Here is a 23,911-nt window from a genome sequence, read left to right on the forward strand (position 1 = left end):
TTTAAGTGACGGTTAAACCATTTCGTACTGTATTTAAATGTAGTTTGTGTTCATGGAGTTCACTCACAATAGAGCAGGTGCTGCTTTTGACCACAGGGAACGTTGTTAGTAATAATCAAATAAAATGTTACAACAGGAAGCTTCTTTGAAAATACTGCTGACACAAACTTCTTTGTAATAACTTCCGCTGCCTCCCTTTTTCTTCATCAAAACCTCTATAAATAGGGATGAAATGGTCTGACTTTTTCTCTGGGATTTTCCCAATATTCATTGTCAGACTAAACAATCAATTTGGCTTAAGTGTTGTGTTGTTCTCTGTGTGTGAGTGTTTTTATTAATGTGTGTGTGTGTGTGTGTGTGTGTGTGTGTGTGTGTGTGTGTGTATTAGACTCACAGCAGCCCGCTCACAGAGGGTCCTGGCAAAAGAGAGACACCCTTTCAAAGCCCAGACGTCAGCCGGCGGGACGGCCTCCACTTCTGTCCATCGCCTGACTCCGAGGACACCACTGATACTGTAATACACTCACACATGTACACACAGATACACACTAATACGTGTACACAGATACACTCACACATGTACACACAGAGACAATCACACATGTACACACAGAGACATGTACACAGAGACACTCGCACATCTACAGACAGCTCTTGTGTTTTTGCACACCGCTTCAGCTTCTGGAGGCCTTGTTTGGCTGCAAAGCTGTGATTGGACAATCACTATTGTCGGGTAGGGGTGGGGTTAGTCAAACAGTCAATTGTTAATTATTATGCCGTGTTCACACCGGACCAGATTACATGTTAAGTCAATCCACAGACGCGCAGCGTTTTATTATAAATTGGCGATTTATTCGCGGGGTGGCGAGATAGACGCGTTTGAGGCGGCGCGAACAGAACGTTTGACCTGGGGCGAACAAAGCGAAGTACGCGGCGCAAATTCGCGTGGGTTGAATTCTCCCAACTCCGGTGGAGAAATCGCGTGACGCAAAGTTGCGGCAGCCAATCAGCGTTGAGAATCGGCGTTGAGAAGCTCCGCCCGTCATCACCGCCGTCCTGCCGTTTCTGAATAAAACTGCTGCTGCTCCGCCTGAACCAGCGCTGACAGCGGCTTCATTCAGACGCTGTTGTGGGACTACGGATAATAGTATGAACCCAGACACCATGGAGTTTGATGTTCCGACATATGTGGAATATACACAAAAAGTATAAAGCAGAACTAGTGGTTATTTCCATGGTGGATGGCATAATCGGTATCGTTTTACGGAGATACGCGAGACGCAGTTCCTGGAGGAGTCGGTGAAATTCACCGAGCTGTGTGCGGCTACGGATGATGTTATGAACCCAAATACGAGGGCGTTTCATGTTCCGACATGTTTGGGACTTCCACAACAAATATAAAGCAGAACTGGTGGTTATTTATTCCATGGTCGATAGCGGAAATGAAAGCTCCGTCGCTTGTCTCTCACAGAGACGAGCGAGTCGACGGAGCTAAGCCACGGCCCCTTCGCGACGCGATTTGATGACGGGCGATTCTCAACGCTGATTGGCTGCCGCAACTTTGCGTCACGCAATTTCTCCGCCGGAGTTGGGAGAATTCAACTCACGCAAATTCAACTCACGCGAATTCGCACCGCGTCCTTCGCTTTGTTCGCCCCAGGTCAAACATTCTATTCGCGCCGCCTCAAACGCGTCTATCTCGCCGCCCTGCGAATAATTGCCAATTCGCGTTGCGTCCGGTGTGAACACGGCATTAGAAATGCAGTTGTCCGAATACTTTCTGACCAGTACAAAGCTGAATATATCCTGCATGTTAATGTGAAATGAGTTTGTCCATCAGTGCATTAAACCACGGCAATATATGTATCACTCAGGACTCCAGTGCCCAGTGCATTGTGGGTAGCTCTCCCTACCTCCTCAACCTCCAGATCATCGGAGCAGAAGACGACTACTTTGACTCACAGCAAGAACAGGTGTCTAAAGAAGTGTTCCCACTGATGGGAAATAAGTTGCTTATCTTCATCTATCTGAACCTCTCGATGTAAAACAATGAGCATGTGCCTCTAAAGGCGGTGTAGTGACTGATCTCCGTCCAGTCACTCAGCTGGGCGTGGGAGAAGTTCCTGTTTCTTACTCGCTTTTTCAGATGAGAGTCCAGGCCGTTTGTATATCGTTGGGTGAGGCTCCCATTTAATTATATTTCATGATTATACAACGTGTATTCCTGGTCTCCTGAAGTGTTGCGCTTGAGGTAAAAACTTGAGATCTCCCCGTCACCCATGCGTCACCACCCACCTGGCTGTTACACCTGTGCCCCATATATAAAATACAACAATAAAGTGCACACTACCACAATAAAATACAGACACAACCAATGACTCCTACAGGCGGTCCAGCAGTCTGTGGGGTTGATCATGGCTTCTCTCTCTCAGATTAATGGACTGTGTAGCTGTTTCCAGAGCATTGACCTGCTGAAGACTCGGCCGGCTCACCTTGCAGCCTTCCTCCATCATGTTGTCTCGCAGTTTGACCCGGCACCTTTGGTATTTATGCAAACACACACACAACACAGTCTAAGGTATAATAATATGCATGCGGTTAATCTGACTGATATTCTGTGCATTTATACTAATATAAAAATCCCAAATATCAAATACTACATTGTATGTTATTATACTTCTTGAATGGAAAACAGAGAAGGCTTAGCAGGCCCTGACGGCCCGCAACTGCCATAACCTAACCCTCTGTGCGAAAGTAAGTCCGTTTCTCAGGCTTCAGCCTGAGCTTCAAGGTTCAAGCTTCAAGGTTCAAGCTTCCAGCTTCTTCTTCTTCTTCTTCTTCTTCTTCTTCTTCTACTTCTTCTTCTACTTCTTTTTGGGTTTTAAGGCGGATTGCATTCAACAACAGGCGCATTACCGCCACCTACTGCCGCTTCACCACTGACCAATCACAGCGCACGTTAATGGTCACGCTGGGCCCTGTGGCGTACCACACGTCCATACACTATCAAGCCGTTCGCATGTACTTTAACCAGCTTTTCTCCCATAGAGAAACAGAGGTGAAATCTGATTGGACAATAGCTGTCCGCGCTGCAGGCTGGAAGCTGAGGAACAGAGGACTGGAGCTGTGCAATGAGAAATAAGCTGATAGGGAAAACATATTATAATACATGTAGTGTATTTGTGAAAAACAATGACATTATAAAATAGCTATAACTTTGTGATTCTGTTTAAGCCAGCAGGCCCTGACGGCCCGCCACTGCATAAAAAGCTCTAACCAAATACTATTTAATATGAATAAAAGTGTGCCGAGGATCGATCCCTGTGGAATGCCTCCACTGTTCTAATAAAAGCTTGACTCTGTTGAGATAATTTGCATTGTTCATGTTTTGGGGCATGAAATAACATGAAATAAATCTTGAACTAACATTCTAAAAGAGATGAATAACTTCACGTTGGCGGTATTATTGAGCAGTTTATGTCCCTTTTCCCTCTGTTAGCTCTGTTATCTCTACGCTGACGTGCACAAGCAAACCAGCTCCAAAGAAAGCCGACGCTTCTTCATGGAGTTCCACTCACTCTTCGTGGATCGAATAGCTGTAAGTTCTTTTCTTGCTCAGTTTCTGCTCTCTCTGAGTTTCTAGCTTATTGTATATTTTGTATATTTGCTCATTTGGCTCCGGTTGTCCTTCCCAGAATCTTAAAGTACCAGTGCCAGATGCAGTTTCAGCTGATTTAGGTAAGGGATGGAAAGGCGCTACAATATATATCCCAGATTTTTGCAAAGAACTGATTAGAAAAACGCCATAAAACTATTGTATGTGATCATTTTAAATAACATAAGACTCTAATATCCAAACATCCTTCCCACAGAGTTGCTTTGATTTACAAATTTGATTGTCAGACCTTTAGTTGACGCTATGCAGCTTTCTCATGCTTCAAAAAGTGAGAATCGCAAGCAGCAAGTAAACGTTACACAACCACAACATTCAAACCAGCTGGCTACAGAAGCCTGAGGACTGATCCATAATAACCTTCACAAAAGAATACAGAAGTTATCATGAAAATAATTAAAGTAAATGAAATGTTCACACTCCTATATTTCAGTGGAATTGCTGTACAAATGGTATCAGTTAGGAATGTGCAACCTTCTCTCCCCTGATACTGATTTTGATACTTGAATACAGATCATTTGCAGATACCCAGAAATGGGATTGCTTATTGTGGATGCCTTCTCAATTAGTTTCCTGAATACGCGCCGCTATTTAATCTAATTAGAGTTGCTATACGATGATATTTCTTGTCGTCTCTGCACAGAGAAGCGGAGGCTGGAGTTGATCCCAGAGGAGCTCTGCAGACAGTACACGCAGACGTTACAGGACACACTGCTGCCAGATCTGCACAGGAATCTGGAGGACTTCAGGTAGCCGTCACACTGTGCAACCATTCAACCTCTGGAGGAACAGTTCACATGCTTTACTTCAGTAAAAGCATGAATAACACACTGTAAAAATACTCTGTTAGAAGTTACAGTCCCGCATTGAAAATGTTACTTCAGTAAAAGTATAATCAGGAATTCTATATTACATAACTAGATTATTATTACTCGTGCATCAATGTAAAAGCAGTATTTTACTGTTGTCGTTGGTTTAGCTGGAGCTCATTTTTAACCATTGAACAAAGGTTCTTACCCAGAGCCCAAAGGGACACCTTCCCAATGTTCGAGTCCAAACTTCAACATTATTACTGATAAATTAACATTATTAAAAAGAGAAGCAGCAGAACATCTGGAAGTGTTTTTTCACGATTATTATCAAAATAGGTTTAGTGTGTTTTGTGTGCAAAAAGCTTGATTTGTAAAACTGTCAGATAAATGTACTGGAGTTTAAAAGTACAACGTTTCCCTCAGTAGAGTAGAAGAAAGAAGTAAAACACAAGTACCTCCATTTTTTACTTAATGTACTTAGTTACCACTCTGCCAATACTGATTTAACTTATCCTGACATAAGTCTGTGACAGGTTAGTTGTAGGAAGCTATAATATATCTATGTTTACTGTGAACAATGTTTGTTTACTTCTGTTTATGTGTGTGCAGGCAGAAGCGCAGCATGGGTCTGACTCTGGCCGAGGACGAGCTGTCCAAGCTGGACTCCGAGGGAGGGAAAGACCACCATGCGCTGGAGAAGGAATGCTCCTGTGCTGAGCACATCCTCTCCAAGATTGATGATATCCTGTGAGCACACACACACACACACACACACACACACACACACACACACACACACACACACACACACACACACACACACATACACATACACACACACACACACACACACCAGTGGTGGGCCTTGCACAGTCTCTGTGTTGCCGGCTCTGTGAGGAATCACAGTACAGAACCAGCTCGCTGGTCTTCACCATGTGTTTAACCAGCGGAGAGAGAGAAGAGAGAGAGAGAGACATAGAAAGACAGAGGTGAGATATGATTGGATAAAGAGCGTTAACGAGTGCACTTGGGCAGCGTCAAGCTGGACAAGCGAGCTGGCCAGAGCAGACAGCAAGGCATGAGAAACAGACAGTAGAGCTGGTCAATGAGAAAATAAGCTAATAGGGAAAAATAATTATAATACATGTAGTGCAGGCCTATTCAACTACCGGACATAGGGCCGGATACGGCCCGTTTGAATTCAACTATGGCCCGCAAGACTGCCTGCAAATCAGTATAGTTTGGTAAGAAAAAATAAAACTAACGGACACGCCTCTTTTATACATTGAGACATCTAACCCAGAGTTGAGTTTCACTGTTGCCTCAACCAAACCTGTATGGTTACTACATCTTTATGTTACGCACCCGTGTTGGTTGCCGTAACCCACTCCTCACTTGCGCTCTGGTCTGGCTGCCCACTGAAACACCTGCGCTAGCTGACGCTACCATTAAGCTGCGAAATGTCTCTCTCAAAGCCGAAGCGTCGTAAAGCTGACTGTAAAAAACGCTAATTCCAAAGTGAATGGACTGAGAAGTATTTATTTACTTTGCCAGCCGTAATGAGCAACAAACCAATGTGTTTATTGTGCAGCGAATCCATTGCTGTGTTGAAAGAATACAATGTGAAGAGGCAATACAAGTCGAATCATGGCTCATTTTCGAACAGTTTTCCCGAGGGCTCTGATGAACAGAGGAGGAAAGTAAACGGACTGTTAGCATCTTTTCAACGAGGTCAGTGTGCCCTTAGTCGCTTTTGCACAGAACAAGAGAGAGCCATGATAGCATCTCTACGCGTAGCCTGGACACTAGCCAGACAGAAGAGGCCCTTTACCGAGTCGGAGACTGTTAAAGACTGCATGCTTGCAGTTATTGATGAAATGATTGTTGACGAAAAAGTGAAGGCAAGCGTCACTTTATCCATTAAAAAAGTGCCTCTCTCAAACACATCAACTCTCCGCAGACTGGAGTTACAACGGATGTCGAAGGGCAGCTTTTGGAAAACCTTTAAAAAGCTGAGTTTATGTCTATCGCTGTGGATGAATCGACTGACTGTACCGACATGGCCCAGCTGTGCATATATGTGAGGTTTAATGAGTGCGCGTTCGGGAGGAACTACTGGGGCACTACAGGTGAAGTGATTTTTCAAAAGATTGTCACTTTTTTTTAATGAGCATGAACTGGATTTACAAAAAGTCTGCTTGTTGGTTACGGATGGAGCTCCTTCTATGACCAGTAGAGTGAAAGGGCTGGTGGCCAGGTTGGCAGCCGTAGCCCCGCATATGCAGTTTTTACACTGCATCGTTCATCAGGCTGTACTGTGCGCAAAGCTGAGCAGCGATCTGAAGAACAACATGGACACTGTTATGAACATTGTGAATTTCATCCGCTCAACCTCCAGCCTTGAACATCGCCTCTTCCGTATGTTGCTTGCTGACGCATCTGCAGAGCACACTGACTTGCTGGTTCATAGTGATGTCAGGTGGCTCAGCAAAGGAATGGTTTTGGAACGTTTCTGTGAACTCCGCCAGTGGTGGATTGGCCATAGGGAGTACCGGGAGTTTTCCCGGTGGGCCGGTCAGTAATGGGCGGCAGTGGCTGACCCTTTTTTTTTTTTTGTATGTAAAGACGCATAAGAGGCCTAGTGGCCCTATGATAGGCCCAGTAGTCCCGCTCACGCATTTTCCAGACCCCCCACCCCCTCGTCCAATCACCTTTAATGATGAGCTAATGACACATCATTAGCAATCTGTGAGAGAGAAGAGAAAGCAAACATGGAGAAAAAACGAAAAGGCGGTGCAGAAAAACTGAGGGAAAAGAAAAAAAAAGCTCTCGCAACTGATGCTGCTAAGAGCAGAAGTATAATAAACATGTTTGCTGCTGCGGGGGCCGGCGGCGGTGGCGTAGCCTCCGGCTCCGGGGCTTTGGCTGCGCCGGCGGCGGTCCCTCTCAGGTGTCGTCGGACAGTGAAAGTGAGGCTCCCGCTGCCATGGTGGCACAGTGTCATGAAGTGGAGCTTCTAATGAGCACCAAGGCAAGTCTGGTATGAACGGACTCACTTTACTGGTGAACTGCAGTATTACAACTGTTGAAGCATTGAGAACGCGCTCTTGCACCCGACATGTATATATTTTCCACACGTAACATTCAACATTAGTTAGCGTCAACAAGCACGTATCATTGTACTTTTTACCTTCAAAGTAAAAGCACTTCCTGTTTCCATGCTCTTCACAATAAGAGTAAATAATGTAATAAAACAAGTTACAACATACAGGAGGGGGAGGAGGAGATTGGTGGTGGTGATAGCAGGTGAGTGAGCTAGCTAACAGGTTGATGTTGTGGATAAACACTCATTCACTAAATGTTCAGAAACGTTGTCTATGAACTTTACTTGACATAATAGACAGCGTGTTATGGAAGCCCGTTTCCGCCACACAAAAAAAAAAAAAAAAAAAAAAAAAAAAAAAAAAAAATCTCATAATTATGAGATAATAAAGTCGAAATTATGAGATAAAAAGTCATAATAATGAGATAAAAAGTCATTATTATGAGATAAAAAGTCATAATAATGAGATAAAAAGTCATAATAATGAGATAAAAAGTCATTATTATGAGATAAAAAGTCATAATAATGAGATAAAAAGTCATTATTATGAGATAAAAAGTCATAATAATGAGATAAAAAGTCATTATTATGAGATAAAAAGTCATAATAATGAGATAAAAAGTCATAATAATGAGATAAAAAGTCATTATTATGAGATAAAAAGTCATAATAATGAGATAAAAAGTCATAATAATGAGATAAAAAGTCATTATTATGAGATAAAAACCACAACAGTCAGAAGCAGCTCTTTTGCATAGGTTACCCTCTGTTTGACATAGAAATGGATTGTGAGTACATTGAAGACTACTTTAAATGTGGCTTTACAACAGATGAAATACTTCAAATGCTTGCTAATTCACATGGGATTAAACTAAGCAAACGCACCCTAGAAAGGATTTTAAGAAAGAAGCAGCTCTGGCGTAGAAAGAATAAAACCGATGTGGCTGAGGTGGCCAACTTCATTGAACAGCAACTCGAAACATCTGGTCAGTGTCACGGTTACAGATGGATGCACCAAAAGTGTTGGTTACATGGAATTGTGACAGACAGAGAAACAGTTAGAATATTGCTAAAGCTATTGGATGGTGAAGGTGTTGATCTGAGGTCAAGAAACAGACTGCGAAGACGTGTTTACCACAGCTGTGGTCCAAACTATGTCTGGCACATTGATGGCTACGACAAGCTTAAGCCATTTGGAATTGCAATCAATGGATGCATTGATGGGTTTTCCAGAAAGATGATATGGCTTGAAGCTTACAAAACAAACAATGATCCAAAGATCATCGCTGGCTACTTCATGGATGCTGTGATCAATGCTGAGGGATGCCCTGCCAGACTCAGACTTGATTTAGGAACGGAAAATGGACATATGGCTGAAATGCAGAGGCTTTTGCATTTGTCAGAGAACCAAGCTGAGACAGACAGTGTAACCTTTGGTCCAAGCACTGGAAACCAGCGGATTGAGCGATGGTGGCTGACCTTGCGAAGTCAGTGTGCCCAGTTTTGGATGGACCTATTTGACAAACTGAGAGAAGATGGCTACTTCTCGGGCAACTTCTTGGACAAGTCCTTGATCCAGTTTTGTTTTCTTCAAACGATACAGGTAATTGACACATACTCTATACATACAGGTGATTGCCTAATACTAATACCACAAATTATCATGTGTAAGAAAGCCATTGCCTATGTTCTGTGCAAATAAATGTGTAATAAGTGGCATTCCATAATGATGGAAAAGACTCCTTTTATTTTTAAGTTCTTTAACTACGTTTTGATAGTTGTGAAATATGATTGCAACATCTGTTGCAATGCAGCAAATTACATTTGGCAGGTATTGTAGGAAAGGGGACACCTATCTCTGGAACTCTTTGTGACTGAATATTATTTCCCTCCTAGGAAGAACTTAATGCGGTTGTTTTGACTTGGAACAACCACAGAATCCGCCAAGTCCACAACTCACGATCACCTCATGGACGCCCCTCCATCCTGCATGCAGTCCCCCAGCTGTACGGAGGCAGAAATTGTTTGCACCCTGTGGACCTGGAGAAGGTTCAAGTCTGCCTTGAAGAGTGTGTGTTCAAGAATTTCCCATGTGATGAAGATGTGTTCCATATCTGTGTGGACCAAATGTTAGAATATAATCTAAAATTAACAAATGATGTGTTTGAAACAGTGAACCTGTATATCGAACTCAGACATCTGATAAACAATGAACTAGATCATTAACTTTTCTGGGCCTGTGTCTCATTTCATATTTCCGAAATTTTCTTTTGTTTTACCGTTTTATTCCAGGAGAGAAATGAAAACTGTCAAAATTACCGTTACAGCTGTGATAGATGCAAATATAATTGTAGCTAATATATTTACACACAAAGTACATTGTTATTGACTATTTTTAAAAACTGAGTAAAATGCAAAGTCCACACATTTATTAACTGAATTATTTATTCAGATATTTAAACAATCACAGTATACACAACTGCATATCTTTTCATTTTAACTGCATTTTGCTTAACTTGCAACAGTAAGAAGACTATAAAGTAACCCATCAATAGGTTTATGGCTGATTGCCAATGACAAGCTATATTTTGGTAAATAATAAAAGCACTTGAATATAAAACAGTGCTTGCAGTGTGCTTGCAATGTCAAATGAAAGGAAAACGAAAATGTACACAAGATTGGACTATGTGACTTGGATTTGTTTTGTTATATGAACAATAAATATTTACATATAAATGAAGGTATTGTAAAACCAAAGTGCTGAAATAACTTCTTCTGAAGTTAGCTTCACTAAGAAAATTACAAAAATATTGCTTAGATGTTTTAAAACTAGTGAAACAGATATAGTGCTTTTGGAGCAACAGTTATCTGAAGATCAGGTAATGAAATACCAGTTTTTACAAATAAAAACAAATATATATGTAAACAGTCTTAGTATATTTTCCACAGCAAGATGCACTCTCTTTTCTCACATTTTCTTAAACTGAAAACAATGTTTAACAACATAAATTGGGCTAAAAGCAACTGAAAAATGTGGACCGCATGTTAAAGACACTTAATCAGGTAAACAAGATAGTTGTAGTACGTCCATGTCCATAAGGCAAACATCTGGAAACCTACAAAGTTTGAACATTAGTCTCTGATGGCAGTCCAGTTCCTGTTGGCTAAAATCTTTAGCTTAGGCAATGTCCATTACCCACACGTTGCTTTCTAGAACTTTGTTAATTTCATGTCGAAAATCCGGGTAGTTGTCATAACTGACCGGCAACTCCAAGTAACAGCCACACGTGTGAGCAACCGGTCTTCTTTGAAATCCCTGAAGTTGTGTGAAGCTGACAGTGATGTTCTTTCCCGTGAACAAGTCTGATCCAGTGCAAAATCTAAGGAAAAGGGAGAGGTGGTGGTTGTCTGATTCTCTAAGGAATGCACTTACATACTTGACTATTAGTTTGTCCTGGGCATTCTGGGTACTGGGGTAAGTGATCGATCTCATGATCTTTCTTGCTGTTGGTTGTAGCTCTTCGTAGGCTGCTGCAATCCCTTTCAGCTCTGATTTAACAGGTGCAAGCATGTTCCTCCACTGTTCAATAACAAAAGCCGGTTCCTGAATTAGCTTCTGGTGAGCAAGCTCTCTCAAGATTTGCTCAATACTGTCTGCTGTTGGAACCCTACGGCAGCTGTGAGTATCCATTATTTCCAACAATTCTTCAAGGTCAACACTTTCGAAATCAGAACGGCAGGATTCCAAGATCACTCGCTCAGACTCTGATACATACTTGAAAAAGCAGTCCACAAGATCGCTCTCAACAAAGCCCAAAACAGTTTGCTCCAGAAGTACAGGAGCAAGTTTGATAGGAAGGTACTTCTCTTTTTGCCAGCCTAATCTGATTATTCGTCCTATGCTTTCCCATTCTTCCTTCCCAAAATCATGACGTAAGAACGGCACTTTGAAGCCATTCCCCATAGTGCACTGCTCATAAAAGTCTTTCCAGAATTCTGACAGTACATCCCTCAAAACACCACCATCATCCACAGCCTTTTCAAACTTTCCATCAGGAAGAATAATTTGAAAGTAGACATCATCCTCCATGATACATTCCTCTGAAAAAACTTGAATAAGTTCTCTAAGCATCTGTCCACGATGAAGAACAATAATTTTCTTCACTCTTTCTCTCTGATTGGCCTGTTCCTGCAACACATCCATGGAAGGAGGCAAGGCTGATGCAAAAGATGGTTCCTGAGAGAGAGGCAAGGTATCATCGAGACCAGAGTACTCCATCCCAGATATGCTTTCTGTGTGGAAAGTTACAATGCCACTATCCTCTAAAGCATCTACGTGATGTAATGTGTCAAGTTCTAGCAAACTATACGCATCCAGTGGGTCGTCTGTGGTGTAAAGACGGGTAACGCGCTCACTGCTTGCATTTGCAAATACTGTGCTACTTCCAACATAAATGATATCTGAAGTATGTATCTCCACAGCATCTGTTGCAGAAGTATCTGGAGAATGGAAAGCAGGTCTGTCATGTGTCTTTTCACCTTCTTGCGCAGTAGCATCCCTATTCTCCTCCTCAAGGTGTATGTCACTGACAAGGTCTTTCTTCTTGGTTGTTAAGTAGAAACGTAAAAGAGGTAACTTTGTCTTTTCATACAGTTCGCCGACTGTTATACTACTATCTAATGAATGCTGCTGAAAGTCAGTTACATCAATGTCAAAATCGGTGAGGCTCCCCTCTGCATTTGTTCCACCTGGGAAAAACAACAGGGCAGCCTTTTCAATCAAGTTCTGTTTTATACTGCCCTTCGGCACAGTCTCTTTTCTGGTACCCCCACCCTTTTTGGTGCGTACCTGAACAAATTCCCCTTCTCTAAAATTCATCCATCCAATCTCAATTTTTCTCTGATCCTTCTGAGCATTCTTTGGAGGTGCTTGATACTTTCTCTGAGTCACATGATCGTCTTGGTTTCTTGAGAGCTTTCCTCTAAGTCGCTCAAAGAGCTTTGACTTGCGACAGCTGGGTTCTTTTTCCTTCCGCCTGCAGTATCCAAAAACAGCCAGTCGATCACCGTAGGATGGCAGGTACTCTTTAAGCTGGTCATCTGTCATAAGATGTATGACACTGGAATCAATCTACAATGAAGGAATACTTTATTATTAGTTTGGCCTATTAGTTTAGGCCAAGTGCATTCAATTATAACAGTGAACAACCTGCATAAGCTGCATCAGATATTTACAAAGATCTTCTAAAAGTCTTCCAAAAAGTCAAAATTAAGCATTTCTTATATTAGCTACCTTCTCCTGTTCCATTCGCTGTATGTCTCCCTCAGGCACATGTCGTGACCTTAAGTAGTCACTTAGGTCCTCCATTTTGTGACAGTTCAAAAAAACTCTGCACCTCTGTTGAATACAAGTATAGCTCAAATGTGACCTTAAATCAAACATACATCTATACAGTTTTATAAAATCTTTCTTTGTTTGTAGTTTTGGAATTCAAACTTATTCACAGTCAATTCATGTTTAAATATGACAAAACCCTTTACTGTCTTCTAAATTCCTCAAATTAGGAGAAAAAGAGCATTTTTTTAAATTTAATTTTTATATTTAATACTTTATATTTAGTACTACGACATAACAGGTTAATAATACACAGTCACTGTGGTCCAGCAGTTGAGCTGGAACCTTACATATTGTAGCAAACTGAGTGACGTGTAATGTTAACCTGTTATGTTAAAGTGTTATTGTGTTTACAGGAAGAAGTTCTAGTTCAAATAGGTTGTTGCAATTACTGAGTTCAGGAGGTCAGTGAAGGTCTCATGACCTGTGTAGCTGTAAAAAAACAACTGTCAATCATCCTAGCTACCTATGGGGGTGGGCGGGACATGAGCGTGTCTGCGATTAGCGCTGCGAATGAGGTGAGATGTGTTGCTGTTGAGAGCAGTGTTGCCGACTTTCCAAACCCTCTTGGAGACTTTTTTTTGTGAAAAGCGACTAGAGAGACTTTTTTTGTGTGTAATTGGAGACTTCCTGGTGTCTTGGAGACTGACGAGAAAGCGCCGCACGTATCGTTCTGTCCTCAGCGAGCAGCGGGTGCTGCCGTGAGCCCCCTCCGCCGTCCCAAAGCACCCCAAAGCCTCACAGGAGCCGAGCGAGTCGCGCAGCAGCAGCGGCAGAGAGGAGAGACCCACACGTCTCCGCGTCCAGACTCAAAATGAATCGCGCAAAGCCGCCGCTGATCCCGCCACGGCTGGATGTAAATGTTTCTTCACTGTTACACTAAAATAAATGACCTCAGTCACCTTGTCCACTTTGTGTGCCTCTCTGTGACATCAGCTAAACATATAGTCATCATGTCTCAGTCTAACTGTACGCTCAAAAATACAGAAGGAGTGGGAATAAAACCCTGAATTCAAAGGCTGGCTGTAGCCGTTTATTGGAGATGATACACGGCCATACTGCCTGTACTGTGAAGCAGATGTATGTCATACTTTGTGTTATAAATAAACACATGACAACTAAAAAACATACTCAAAGGCAAAGCAGCTTAACAGTTCCACCCAAAGCAAGCTGCCATTAATGAGTAAAACAATTGCTATATCACTATATTCCTGTCTCCTATAGCTTCCATTACAATTATGCAAATTAGGCGATGCAGTCATTTAGCGACTTCTAGCGACTTTTAGGACAGCCAATAATGATTTTTCTTGCTGAGGAGTTGGCAACACTGGTTGAGAGTTGGTCTCGGACCGGGAGCGGAGTTTGTGTACGTTAAGAGAACGTTTAACGGTGTTGGCGGAGCCTACGGCCCACAGTAGCCTGTGTTCTGTCCCCAAATAAACCACACAATGAGCAATATAACGTCTCGTAGCTTTCCTGACCAAGGGTCGCTTCAATATACTTGAGACTCAATGTTGTTCTTCATTCTCTAGATGGAATTGTGCTAACACACTTTCCACTGCAATGCGCCTGTCTAAACGACAGAGGACAACTTTGTGCACAGTTACAATATGTGTGTTACTTGTCAACATACTGCATTAGCGTTAGTAGGACATTACGGCTGTGATGACACTTACCAAATCTTGATGAAAGGGCTGTGTGGAGTCTGTCGTTAAAAAACGTCAATAGTTACCATACCATGCATACCGTTTGCATGGACCGGCGAAGGGATGAAGAGACCTGTGAAGACAGCGACTGAGGCGCATGCGCAATTACTATCTCATTATTTCGACTTTTTATCTCATTATTATGACTTTTTATCTCATAATAATGACTTTTTATCTCATTATTATGACTTTTTATCTCATTATTATGACTTTTTATCTCATAATAATGACTTTTTATCTCATTATTATGACTTTTTATCTCATTATTATGACTTTTTATCTCATAATAATGACTTTTTATCTCATTATTATGACTTTTTATCTCATTATTATGACTTTTTATCTCATTATTATGACTTTTTATCTCATAATAATGACTTTTTATCTCATTATTATGACTTTTTATCTCATAATAATGACTTTTTATCTCATTATTATGACTTTTTATCTCATAATTTCGACTTTATTATCTCATAATTATGAGATTTTTTTTTTTTTTTTTTTTTTCATCTCTTTTTTTTTTTGTGTGTGGCGGAAACGGGCTTCCATAGCGTGTGGTGTAAATCTAGTTCTAAAATATTGGAAAATTATATACTATCCTAATTAATTAACCACTATTTTATAGTGCTGTGGTTTGAGCATGCAGATCTGCTTTTTCACAATTTTTATAATTACAAATCAGGTCACCAGAGTAAAAGTGTTTTAAGTATCAATATACTTTCTTTAAGCTCCAATTTGTTCAAATGTGCTTTACCTATTTTTTTCTGTCAGTGTTTATGGTTTATTGTCCATGCTTTTCTTTTTTTTGAACACTTATTTATGGAAATTTTCAGATTAAATGACGTCAAATAAGAGACAAGGAGACAATGACCCATTTCAGTATAGTAGTGTTATTAAGGGCTTGTGTGATTATATGCACAGTATCTGTGCGCGGATTGTGGTGGGTCAGTCTGGACCAAAAAGTCCAGGGCCGAATTTTTGTCCCAGTCCAGGCCTGAACTCCGCCAGGAGATTTTGTCTTTCCTTCGCACGTGTAAACACAAACAGGCAGCACACTTCTTGGAGCGCATGTTGGATGAACAGTTTATGGCAGAAGTCCACTTTCTTTGTGACATTTTTGGACAATTGAACACTTTGAATCAGGAAGTTCAGGGGCGGGAAAAGTCTATCGCTGATTTGGTTGAGAGGCTGTGCGCCTTCAAAACAAAGTTAACGATTTTCACGTCAGACCTAATGTCAGGAAGGTTGCTGCACTTCTCACAACTCTGTGCATTCATGAGTGCAGCACCTGGGGCACACGTAGCGCCAGTCATGACAAACTTTATGAGAAATCTGACCGATAACTTCACTGAGAGATTCCAAGGCTTCAGTATTCCACCCCCCGTGATTTTCTTATTCGGCCCACTTGTTACTGAAGTTGAATAGCCCTGATGTAGTGTATTTGTGAAAAACAATTACATTATAAAATAGCGATAACTTTTATTAATAAAAAATGAAAATAAATACAAATTATAAAATTAAATGATAAAATAGCTATAACTTTGTGATTCTGTTTAGGCCAGCAGAGAAGGCTTAGCAGGCCCTGACGGCCCGCCACTGACACACACACACACACACACACACACACACACACACACACACACACACACACACACACACACACACTAACTCCTTGTATTAGTGTGTGCTAACCCTACTCTGACTGTTGCAGGTTCACGACCCATCCCACAGAAGAGGAGAAATGGTAAGAAGAGGGAGTTTTTATTATTATTATTATTATTATTATTATTATTATTATTATATACGTATGTTATATCACCAATGCATCTGCAGCTCTATCTATCTATCTTTTCTGGTATTTACCTGTTGAACTATTTATTTAAATAAATTTGGATTAAAGGCTTATTTTTTATATCTCTCTTATAACTCTCTCCCCAAACTCATCCGAGACTGCACTGTCCTCTCCACATTCAAATCACAAATTAAAACCCACCTCTTCAGATCTGCTTTTAATGTATGACTGTGTGCTCTTGTTGTTTTTATTTATTTTTATCTGTTTTATTATTCTACTTGTTTTATTGCATAATTTTTAGGACATTGTAAATGTTGTGTAAAGTGACTTTGAGTACTAAGAAAAGCGCGATATAAATTAAATGCATTATTATTATTATCTAATTTACACTAAATTACATGGAAATACCTCAAAGGACAACAGCAGGTTGATCATACAATTACAAAAAATGTAATTGTATAATAAATACATTTTCATTGAAAGCTGTAGTACAAGTATTCATATATTATTGTACGATAAAGGCTTTTTACATAGTTTTGTATATTGCCACAGTTAATCAACTTTTTTCTTGACTGTCATGTTGCAGCCAAACAATGCAGTATGTGATTCTCACCTACATGAAGCACCTCGGGGTGAAAGTGAAGGAGCCTCGGGGCCTCGAACACAAACGGGCGCGCATAAATTTCCTGCCCAAGATGAAGGTTCGTTCCCTCCTTCAGAAACATGCAGAAATACGATTGTTTTCTTGCCCGCGTACAAGAAGACGCTTTTGGACCTACAATCTGTTACTTTAAGTTCATGTTATAACACTTTAGTCACTTTGGCCACTTTAATTACGTTCATCTGGTGCAATATAAATACATTTAAATACTTTTTATATCCTTTTTTTATTCCGTCTGTATATTTAATATTGCTATTGTATTCTTCTTTACGGTTTTTTATTACTGTTTATTTATATTACTTTATTTTTTTTATTTACTGTGTGTCTCTTGTGTGCACTGCTGCTTCCCCATTGTGGGACTAATAAAGGATTATCTTATCTTATGTTATTTTTAACAAGCAGAAGAGTATCAAGCCGGAGAAGGAGGGAGAGGAGAAGGTGAAGAAGCCTCGGTTTCCCAACATTCTCGGCCCGCCTCGCCGTCTGAGCAGAGTGGACTCCACCTCCGGTGAGGAGAAAACCACCATTTGTAAACCAGTAACTCTTCGAGTGTACTTGAATCCGCGAAGAAAACGTTGTGAATGGAGATCACAAAACGGAGAAAAGTCTTGAGGAATTGAAGTAAATGGTGACAACATTTAACAAATCAGTCACTACTTCACCAACACATGCGCCTTTAATATTTAAAACAACTCTTATACTGCTGTCCCTGCATTAACACATGTATCCTCAACAAAGACAACAACAATTATAATAACAATAATACCAATTGTAATATTACTATTATATTATATATTTTTAATTTATTTTATTTAATTTAATTCTATTTTTCATCCTACTTTTAACAAAACTATGCTGCACTTGTCAGCGTTCATTGAAATTGATAGCATTGCTTTTCTGTTTCTTTGTCTGATGAGACTTCAACTGGTTAATTCGTACTGTGGAGCTAAATCCAGGTCATATGTTTTGTTCATTTGAAAATAAGATTTGAACCTGAAAAATCAAGTTTTGTTGTTGAACTTTGAAAAATAATATATTTTTTCAGTTTTCAGTAACAGATTTTATATTTTCAACTTTCACTCTTTAATTTTACAATCTCAAATCTCTTTTTTTTCGGATTACATTTTTTTTTCAGGTTCAGACTTTTGGCCTGGATCTGGCGTGGGGGCGTGGTTTCAACTGCAGGGGCGTGGTCTCATGAGTGACACCTTAACAATGAAGGCTGAGAACTAGCCTCAACCACGTTGCCTTCAGTTAACGTGGTACCGTGAGCATTATGACTGGTGCGAAACGTCAGATATTATAGTGTAGTTTTTGAACGACACAACCTGGCATAGTTTATTGCTCTTATACTGTCATTCATGCCAAGTATGGTATAAAACAGCTTGCTAAACATAACTGTGTCACTGGCGTCAATTTAGTTTACTGCCAATCCCGTGAATATGCTGTATGAAGTCATAATGCTCACGGTACCCACGTTACCTGAAGGCAACGGGTTCTCAGCCTTCATTGTTAAGCTGTCACTCATGAGACCACGCCCCTGCAGTTGAAACCACGCCCCCACGCCAGATCCAGGCCAAAAGTCTGAATCTGAAAACATGCTTTGAACCTAAAAAAAAACGATCTGAATCTGAAAAAAAGTTTTGAATTAGAAAAAAATATTTGAATCCGAAAAAAAGAGATTTGAAACTGTAAAATTAAAGTTCAAAGTTCAACAACAAAACTTTCAGGTTCAAATCTTTTTTTCAAATGAACAAAACACATGACCTGGATTTAGTTCCATAGTTTTCCATTTTTTCGCAACCATTCGCTGGGGAAAGGGCTTATCTCCGTGTCTGTGAAAACATTTACTATTTCCGCCATTCACCATTGAAATAACCACTAGTTCTGCTTTGTACTTGTTGAGGAAGTCCCACAAACGTCGGAACATCAAACACCGCCGTGAAAAATCCACTTTTTCGCAACCATTCGCGTCTGTGCATTGACTTAACATGTAATCTGGTCGCGTGAATATTTCACATCTCTTTTGGTGTGAACACGGCATGAGACATCGTACTCTTATATCCATTTTTTAAATTTTTTTTTATCTGTCTGTTTTTGTTTTGTTTGTTCTGTTTCCTGAATTTCCTGTAACATGGAGATTTTATTGAGTTATTTGCAATTTAGGAATTCGTTAAATAAAATAATAATAATAAAATTCTTTGAAGCTACTTTTTTTTATAGAAAGCGCAACGACAACCTTCACTTTTCTAAAGATTTTTTTTTTAAAGTAGACGAATGCGCCTTTTGCTAATTTATTTTCATGTATTAAAGTAATAATCGTGTCTTTCCACAAAGACTTGTAGACATACTGCACACAAATACCTCAGTATTTAATATGAACTGCTGATTTTTTTATAATGATCAGTAATGATCATCAGACTGGGAAATGTATTCAAACCGACACGTTCAGTTGGGATAAATCTGGAAAGCCACATTAAATGCAACCAACAATTATTTCCATTATCAATACATTTGATGAATATTTTTGATCCTTTAGTCTAAAAATTGTCAGATTTTTATCGTATTTGTACCTCCATCTCCAATAGTATAAATACCTTTGGTGGGGGGGGGGAGATCCTTCTATGCAGTACGAAAGAGGTGCATTTGTGTAAATACATCGATGTTATTAGTGTTTGGTGTTTTTTTTCAATGTTTTTTTCTACTCTGTGTTTGCAGTCGGTAAAGCCGTGGAGCTGAACAAGCAGCGCTCACCGAAGCCGCTCTCTCATCACGCCGCCGGCATCCCCGAGCAGCCTGACTCCGTCCTGGGACGGATCCGTGGGAATCAGCCCAACGAGGGATCGGACGCCGGCAACAGCAGCACCTCCCCTACACACAGCTCGCCCACCGGTCCGGCCTCCGACACCAGCGGACACGACTCGGACTCCAGTAAGAAATACCTGCTTCTCTTCCTCCACTGACTGAGGGATTCAGAGGACAAGATTGATTTCACGTTAGATGCAAATTAATCTGCACAAAAGCACTTAAGTAAAATAAGTAACTACTTATATTATTGGGAATATTTTTGGTTGTGACTCCCCGTCACAGGTTGCGTGTCTTGAAGTTTTATATTTGGAGTCTATCGCATTGTTAGGGCATCTTATATGGCATCTATTATGGCGTTACTGTTCCTAAAATATTACTTTTTTTCATAACAATATAATTTTATGGTCTGTTTGACTCTAAATGACCATCATTTACTAAATGAACATCATTCTGTACTGAAGAAGACTTGAAACTAGAGATTGAGACACAAACTCATGTTTACAATGTTTACCAGAAGTTGCCTCCTGGAGGTACGACAGCAATATCAAAGGGCAAATCATGAATGCCATTAGTTTTGGTGGCACTAGAATAAGAATATTGTGGTGATTTGTTATTATTTTCTATGTTATTTAGTCATCCACGTATTTGAAGTTCAATGGTTCTTTTAAGTAAAACCTTTACGTGCTCTCCTCTACAGATCTGTCTCCGTTCTGCCTGCAGCCCAGACTGGGCGACGGTCTGCAGACTGGAGACCACCAGGACGTCTCCAGTCTGACCAGCACTCAGTTTGACTTCAGCCCCTCCAACCTGGAGCAGTTACAGAAGGAAGATCGGGAGACTTTCAGGTATTGGATTTACTCTGAAGATCGTTTTTCATGCTGAGATTTCAATTTTGAGATGTTAGGTCAAAATCCTTTGAAACAACTCTAGTTTAATGTGTAGAAATAGAAAACTCATCAACAACCTTCAAAATTGACAAATGCACCTTTTGCTAATAATTTAATACATACATATAAAATGATCATTGTGTCTTTCCACAAATACTTATATATACTGCACACAAATACCCCAATATTTAATATGAACTGCTGATTTTCTTTTCAGTAATAATCAGTCTGTGAGCTCTAATGACATGTTCAGTTGAGGTGAATCTGGAAAGCCACATAAAATGCATTAAATTCAACAATTATTTCCATTAGCAATGAATTTGATGATTATTTTTTATCATTTAGTTATTTGTCATAAACATTGAAAGATGCTTGTTTTGTCTGGTCAACTTTCCAAAACTCATTAGCGTCTTTTATGAGTCAGATGAAAAACAGCTTTTTACTTTTGAGAATTTGTGCCTGAAAAGAAACAACTAAAACAATGAATCGATTATGAAAGTAGTTGGAAACTAATGAATCATTTCAGCTCCACGTTATTATAGCTCTACATTAATGGTATGATATGATGCAATGATAAAACATATATAATGAATATCTTCCACTCGTTTGGACTGCTTAGTGTAATAAATAAGGATCTCTCCCTCTGTGCTCGACCGACAGCAGGATGGAGTTGCAGTGTCCGGGGAGTTCGGCCGACATCCCGAGTGAAGACGACCAGGCGGGCGAGACGCAGTGTGGAGAAAACCCTCTGAACTGGCAGAGTCTGGTCAGTCGAGGCATCCTGGCGAGCTTGACGCCGCAGGAGATCAAACGGCAGGAGGTCATCAATGGTGAGCCGCCAGCGGCGCTTCACATAAACGTGATAAAATCCCAAAACATCCAGCGTATCTGACCTGTGTGTTCCACCTCAGAGCTGTTCTACACGGAACGCGCTCACCTGCGCATGCTGAAGGTGTTGGACTCTGTTTTCCACCAGCGGCTCAACAGAGACGCCGTCCTCCCGCCGGAGGACATCCGGCACATCTTCAGTAATCTGGAGGAAATCATTCAGCTGCACGGTAACGTCAGAGGTTTAATTCATTAAATATTAATTTGCAACGCTGTAAATGTAAAAAAAAAAAATCAATTTTAGCTGCCTGTTGTTATTATTATTATTTTTAGTATTTTAGGATCTACAGAATTTGTTTTTGAGTTCACAACAGCTTCAACAATTCAGCTAAAACTGAAATATAAAAAATAAAAAAAGTAATCTAAACTTCACTATTGCAGCAGCTGGGAAAGAATCACATTTTATAATGTGAAATAAAAATGTTTTTGAACTTACAAAGATCCTAATTTTTCAACTGTGCAAAATCGTTTTCTTTTTTGATTTTCATCCTGTATTTTGTGTTCTTTAGTTTTTATATTTGTATAAATGTGTGACTTTATTTCGGTGTCTTTGAAGTTGATTGCTCTGACAGTTTGCAACATTTATCCAGGTTTGTATAAATGTACGTCAGTTGAAAAGTTGATCTTTTATAATTTAAAATAAGAGATCACATTATTTTTATGATACAAAGTGACTCGGATGTCATACAGTATATATCGTTATCAATGGATACATTATTTTTAGTGATTAGAGAAGATGAAATATCAAAAGATAAGCATGAAGAGCAACTATGAAGAAGAAGAAGAAGAAGAAGAAGAAGAAGAAGAAGAAGAAGAAGAAGAAGAAGAAGAAGAAGAAGAAGAAGAAGAAGAAGAAGAAGAAGAAGAAGAAGAAGAAGAAGAAGAGGTGGTTTGTGTTTTATAACTTATTCTCACTTTGCTTCACAGTTTCTGTGACAGAGCAAATGACAGCGATCAGGAAGCGGAGCGAGGCGACGGTGATCGGTCCGATCGCAGACGACCTCCTGGCCTGGGTAAGACCGAACTCAGTCCACGCGGGAGGCCGATCAGAGGCCGATCAGAGACTTCAGCACGGGGTGAAGGGAAATGTTTGCACACCTTTACGACCCAAAGTCAGAGAGAACTACTAGTCGTCAACAACAACAGGATTTATTAAGCACTGCTGTTTAGAACAAAAGGCTAATAGTAATAATAATAATACTTTAATTTGATATAGTGCTTTTCTAAGTACTCAAAGACGCTTTAAAGTAGTATAAGTATATAAGTAACACTTTATACTAGTATAATTAGTATATAAATACACACACATAATATAAAAATATATATATATATATATATATATATATATATATATATATATATATATATATAATACTATATTTATACACGCTGTGTCTTTTATGAGTTCAAAATATGTCTCCAAAGTTATTTCAATAAAAATGTATTAAGGAGCTTCAAACAGTTGGTTCTAACTTCCCGATGTCGAACTTAAAGGTTTTACGTATTCAAGGCTCTCCGGGTGAAAACATCAGCTCCAGTAAACACCTAGAATGTAAATCAGTTTGTTGTTGTTTGTTTGTTTGTTTGTGTGCTGATTCCAGTTCAGCGGGGAGGAAGAGGAGAAGATCAAACGAGCGGTGGGAACTTTCTGCAGCAACCAGCCGTCTGCGCTGGAGCTCATCAAGAGCCGGCAGAAGAAAGACCAGCGCTTCACCTTATTCATGCAGGTAAATACAGGAATTTAGAAAAGTTTAAAGTCTAATATTCAGACATTTTAACAAAAGAGTGTCAAGAAAGAAAGAAAAAGATCAGAGTTATTTGTCCCAGAGGGATATTTGTTTCCACAACTGTGTGTGTGTGTGTGTGTATATATATATACACACACACACACACACACACACACACACATATACATACACAAATATATGTGTTCTCTGTATATATATATATATATATATATATATATATATATATATATATATATATATATATATATATATATATATATATGTGTATATATATGTGTGTGTGTATATAAATATAAATATATATATATATATATATATATACATATATATATATATATATATATATATACTTTTGAACGGTAGTGTGTATATATATATATTTATGTAGACACACAAATGAACTCTAGTGTGGCAAAATGGCATTCATTTTGTTTAAAT

General features: G+C 39.7%; 1 protein-coding gene across 1 annotated transcript in view; it reads left to right on the forward strand.

The window, feature by feature from the left end:
- Positions 1-23,911, forward strand: part of arhgef12b (Rho guanine nucleotide exchange factor (GEF) 12b) — a gene marked incomplete at both ends in the record, with an annotated part of 51,433 nt that overhangs the window by 17,792 nt on the left and 9,730 nt on the right. The window contains 16 exons of the mRNA XM_079237790.1: positions 389-514; positions 1,875-1,973; positions 2,433-2,543; positions 3,500-3,598; positions 3,696-3,738; positions 4,317-4,422; positions 5,095-5,232; positions 16,401-16,433; positions 17,068-17,182; positions 17,545-17,650; positions 19,861-20,073; positions 20,648-20,795; positions 21,501-21,667; positions 21,749-21,895; positions 22,653-22,738; positions 23,327-23,452. Of these exons, the coding sequence (XP_079093916.1) occupies positions 389-514; positions 1,875-1,973; positions 2,433-2,543; positions 3,500-3,598; positions 3,696-3,738; positions 4,317-4,422; positions 5,095-5,232; positions 16,401-16,433; positions 17,068-17,182; positions 17,545-17,650; positions 19,861-20,073; positions 20,648-20,795; positions 21,501-21,667; positions 21,749-21,895; positions 22,653-22,738; positions 23,327-23,452 (1,863 nt within the window). The remainder of the gene's footprint in view (positions 1-388; positions 515-1,874; positions 1,974-2,432; positions 2,544-3,499; positions 3,599-3,695; positions 3,739-4,316; positions 4,423-5,094; positions 5,233-16,400; positions 16,434-17,067; positions 17,183-17,544; positions 17,651-19,860; positions 20,074-20,647; positions 20,796-21,500; positions 21,668-21,748; positions 21,896-22,652; positions 22,739-23,326; positions 23,453-23,911) is intronic.

Source organism: Taurulus bubalis, assembly GCF_910589615.1.
Source record: "Taurulus bubalis genome assembly, chromosome: 2".
Classification (NCBI taxonomy): domain Eukaryota; kingdom Metazoa; phylum Chordata; class Actinopteri; order Perciformes; family Cottidae; genus Taurulus; species Taurulus bubalis.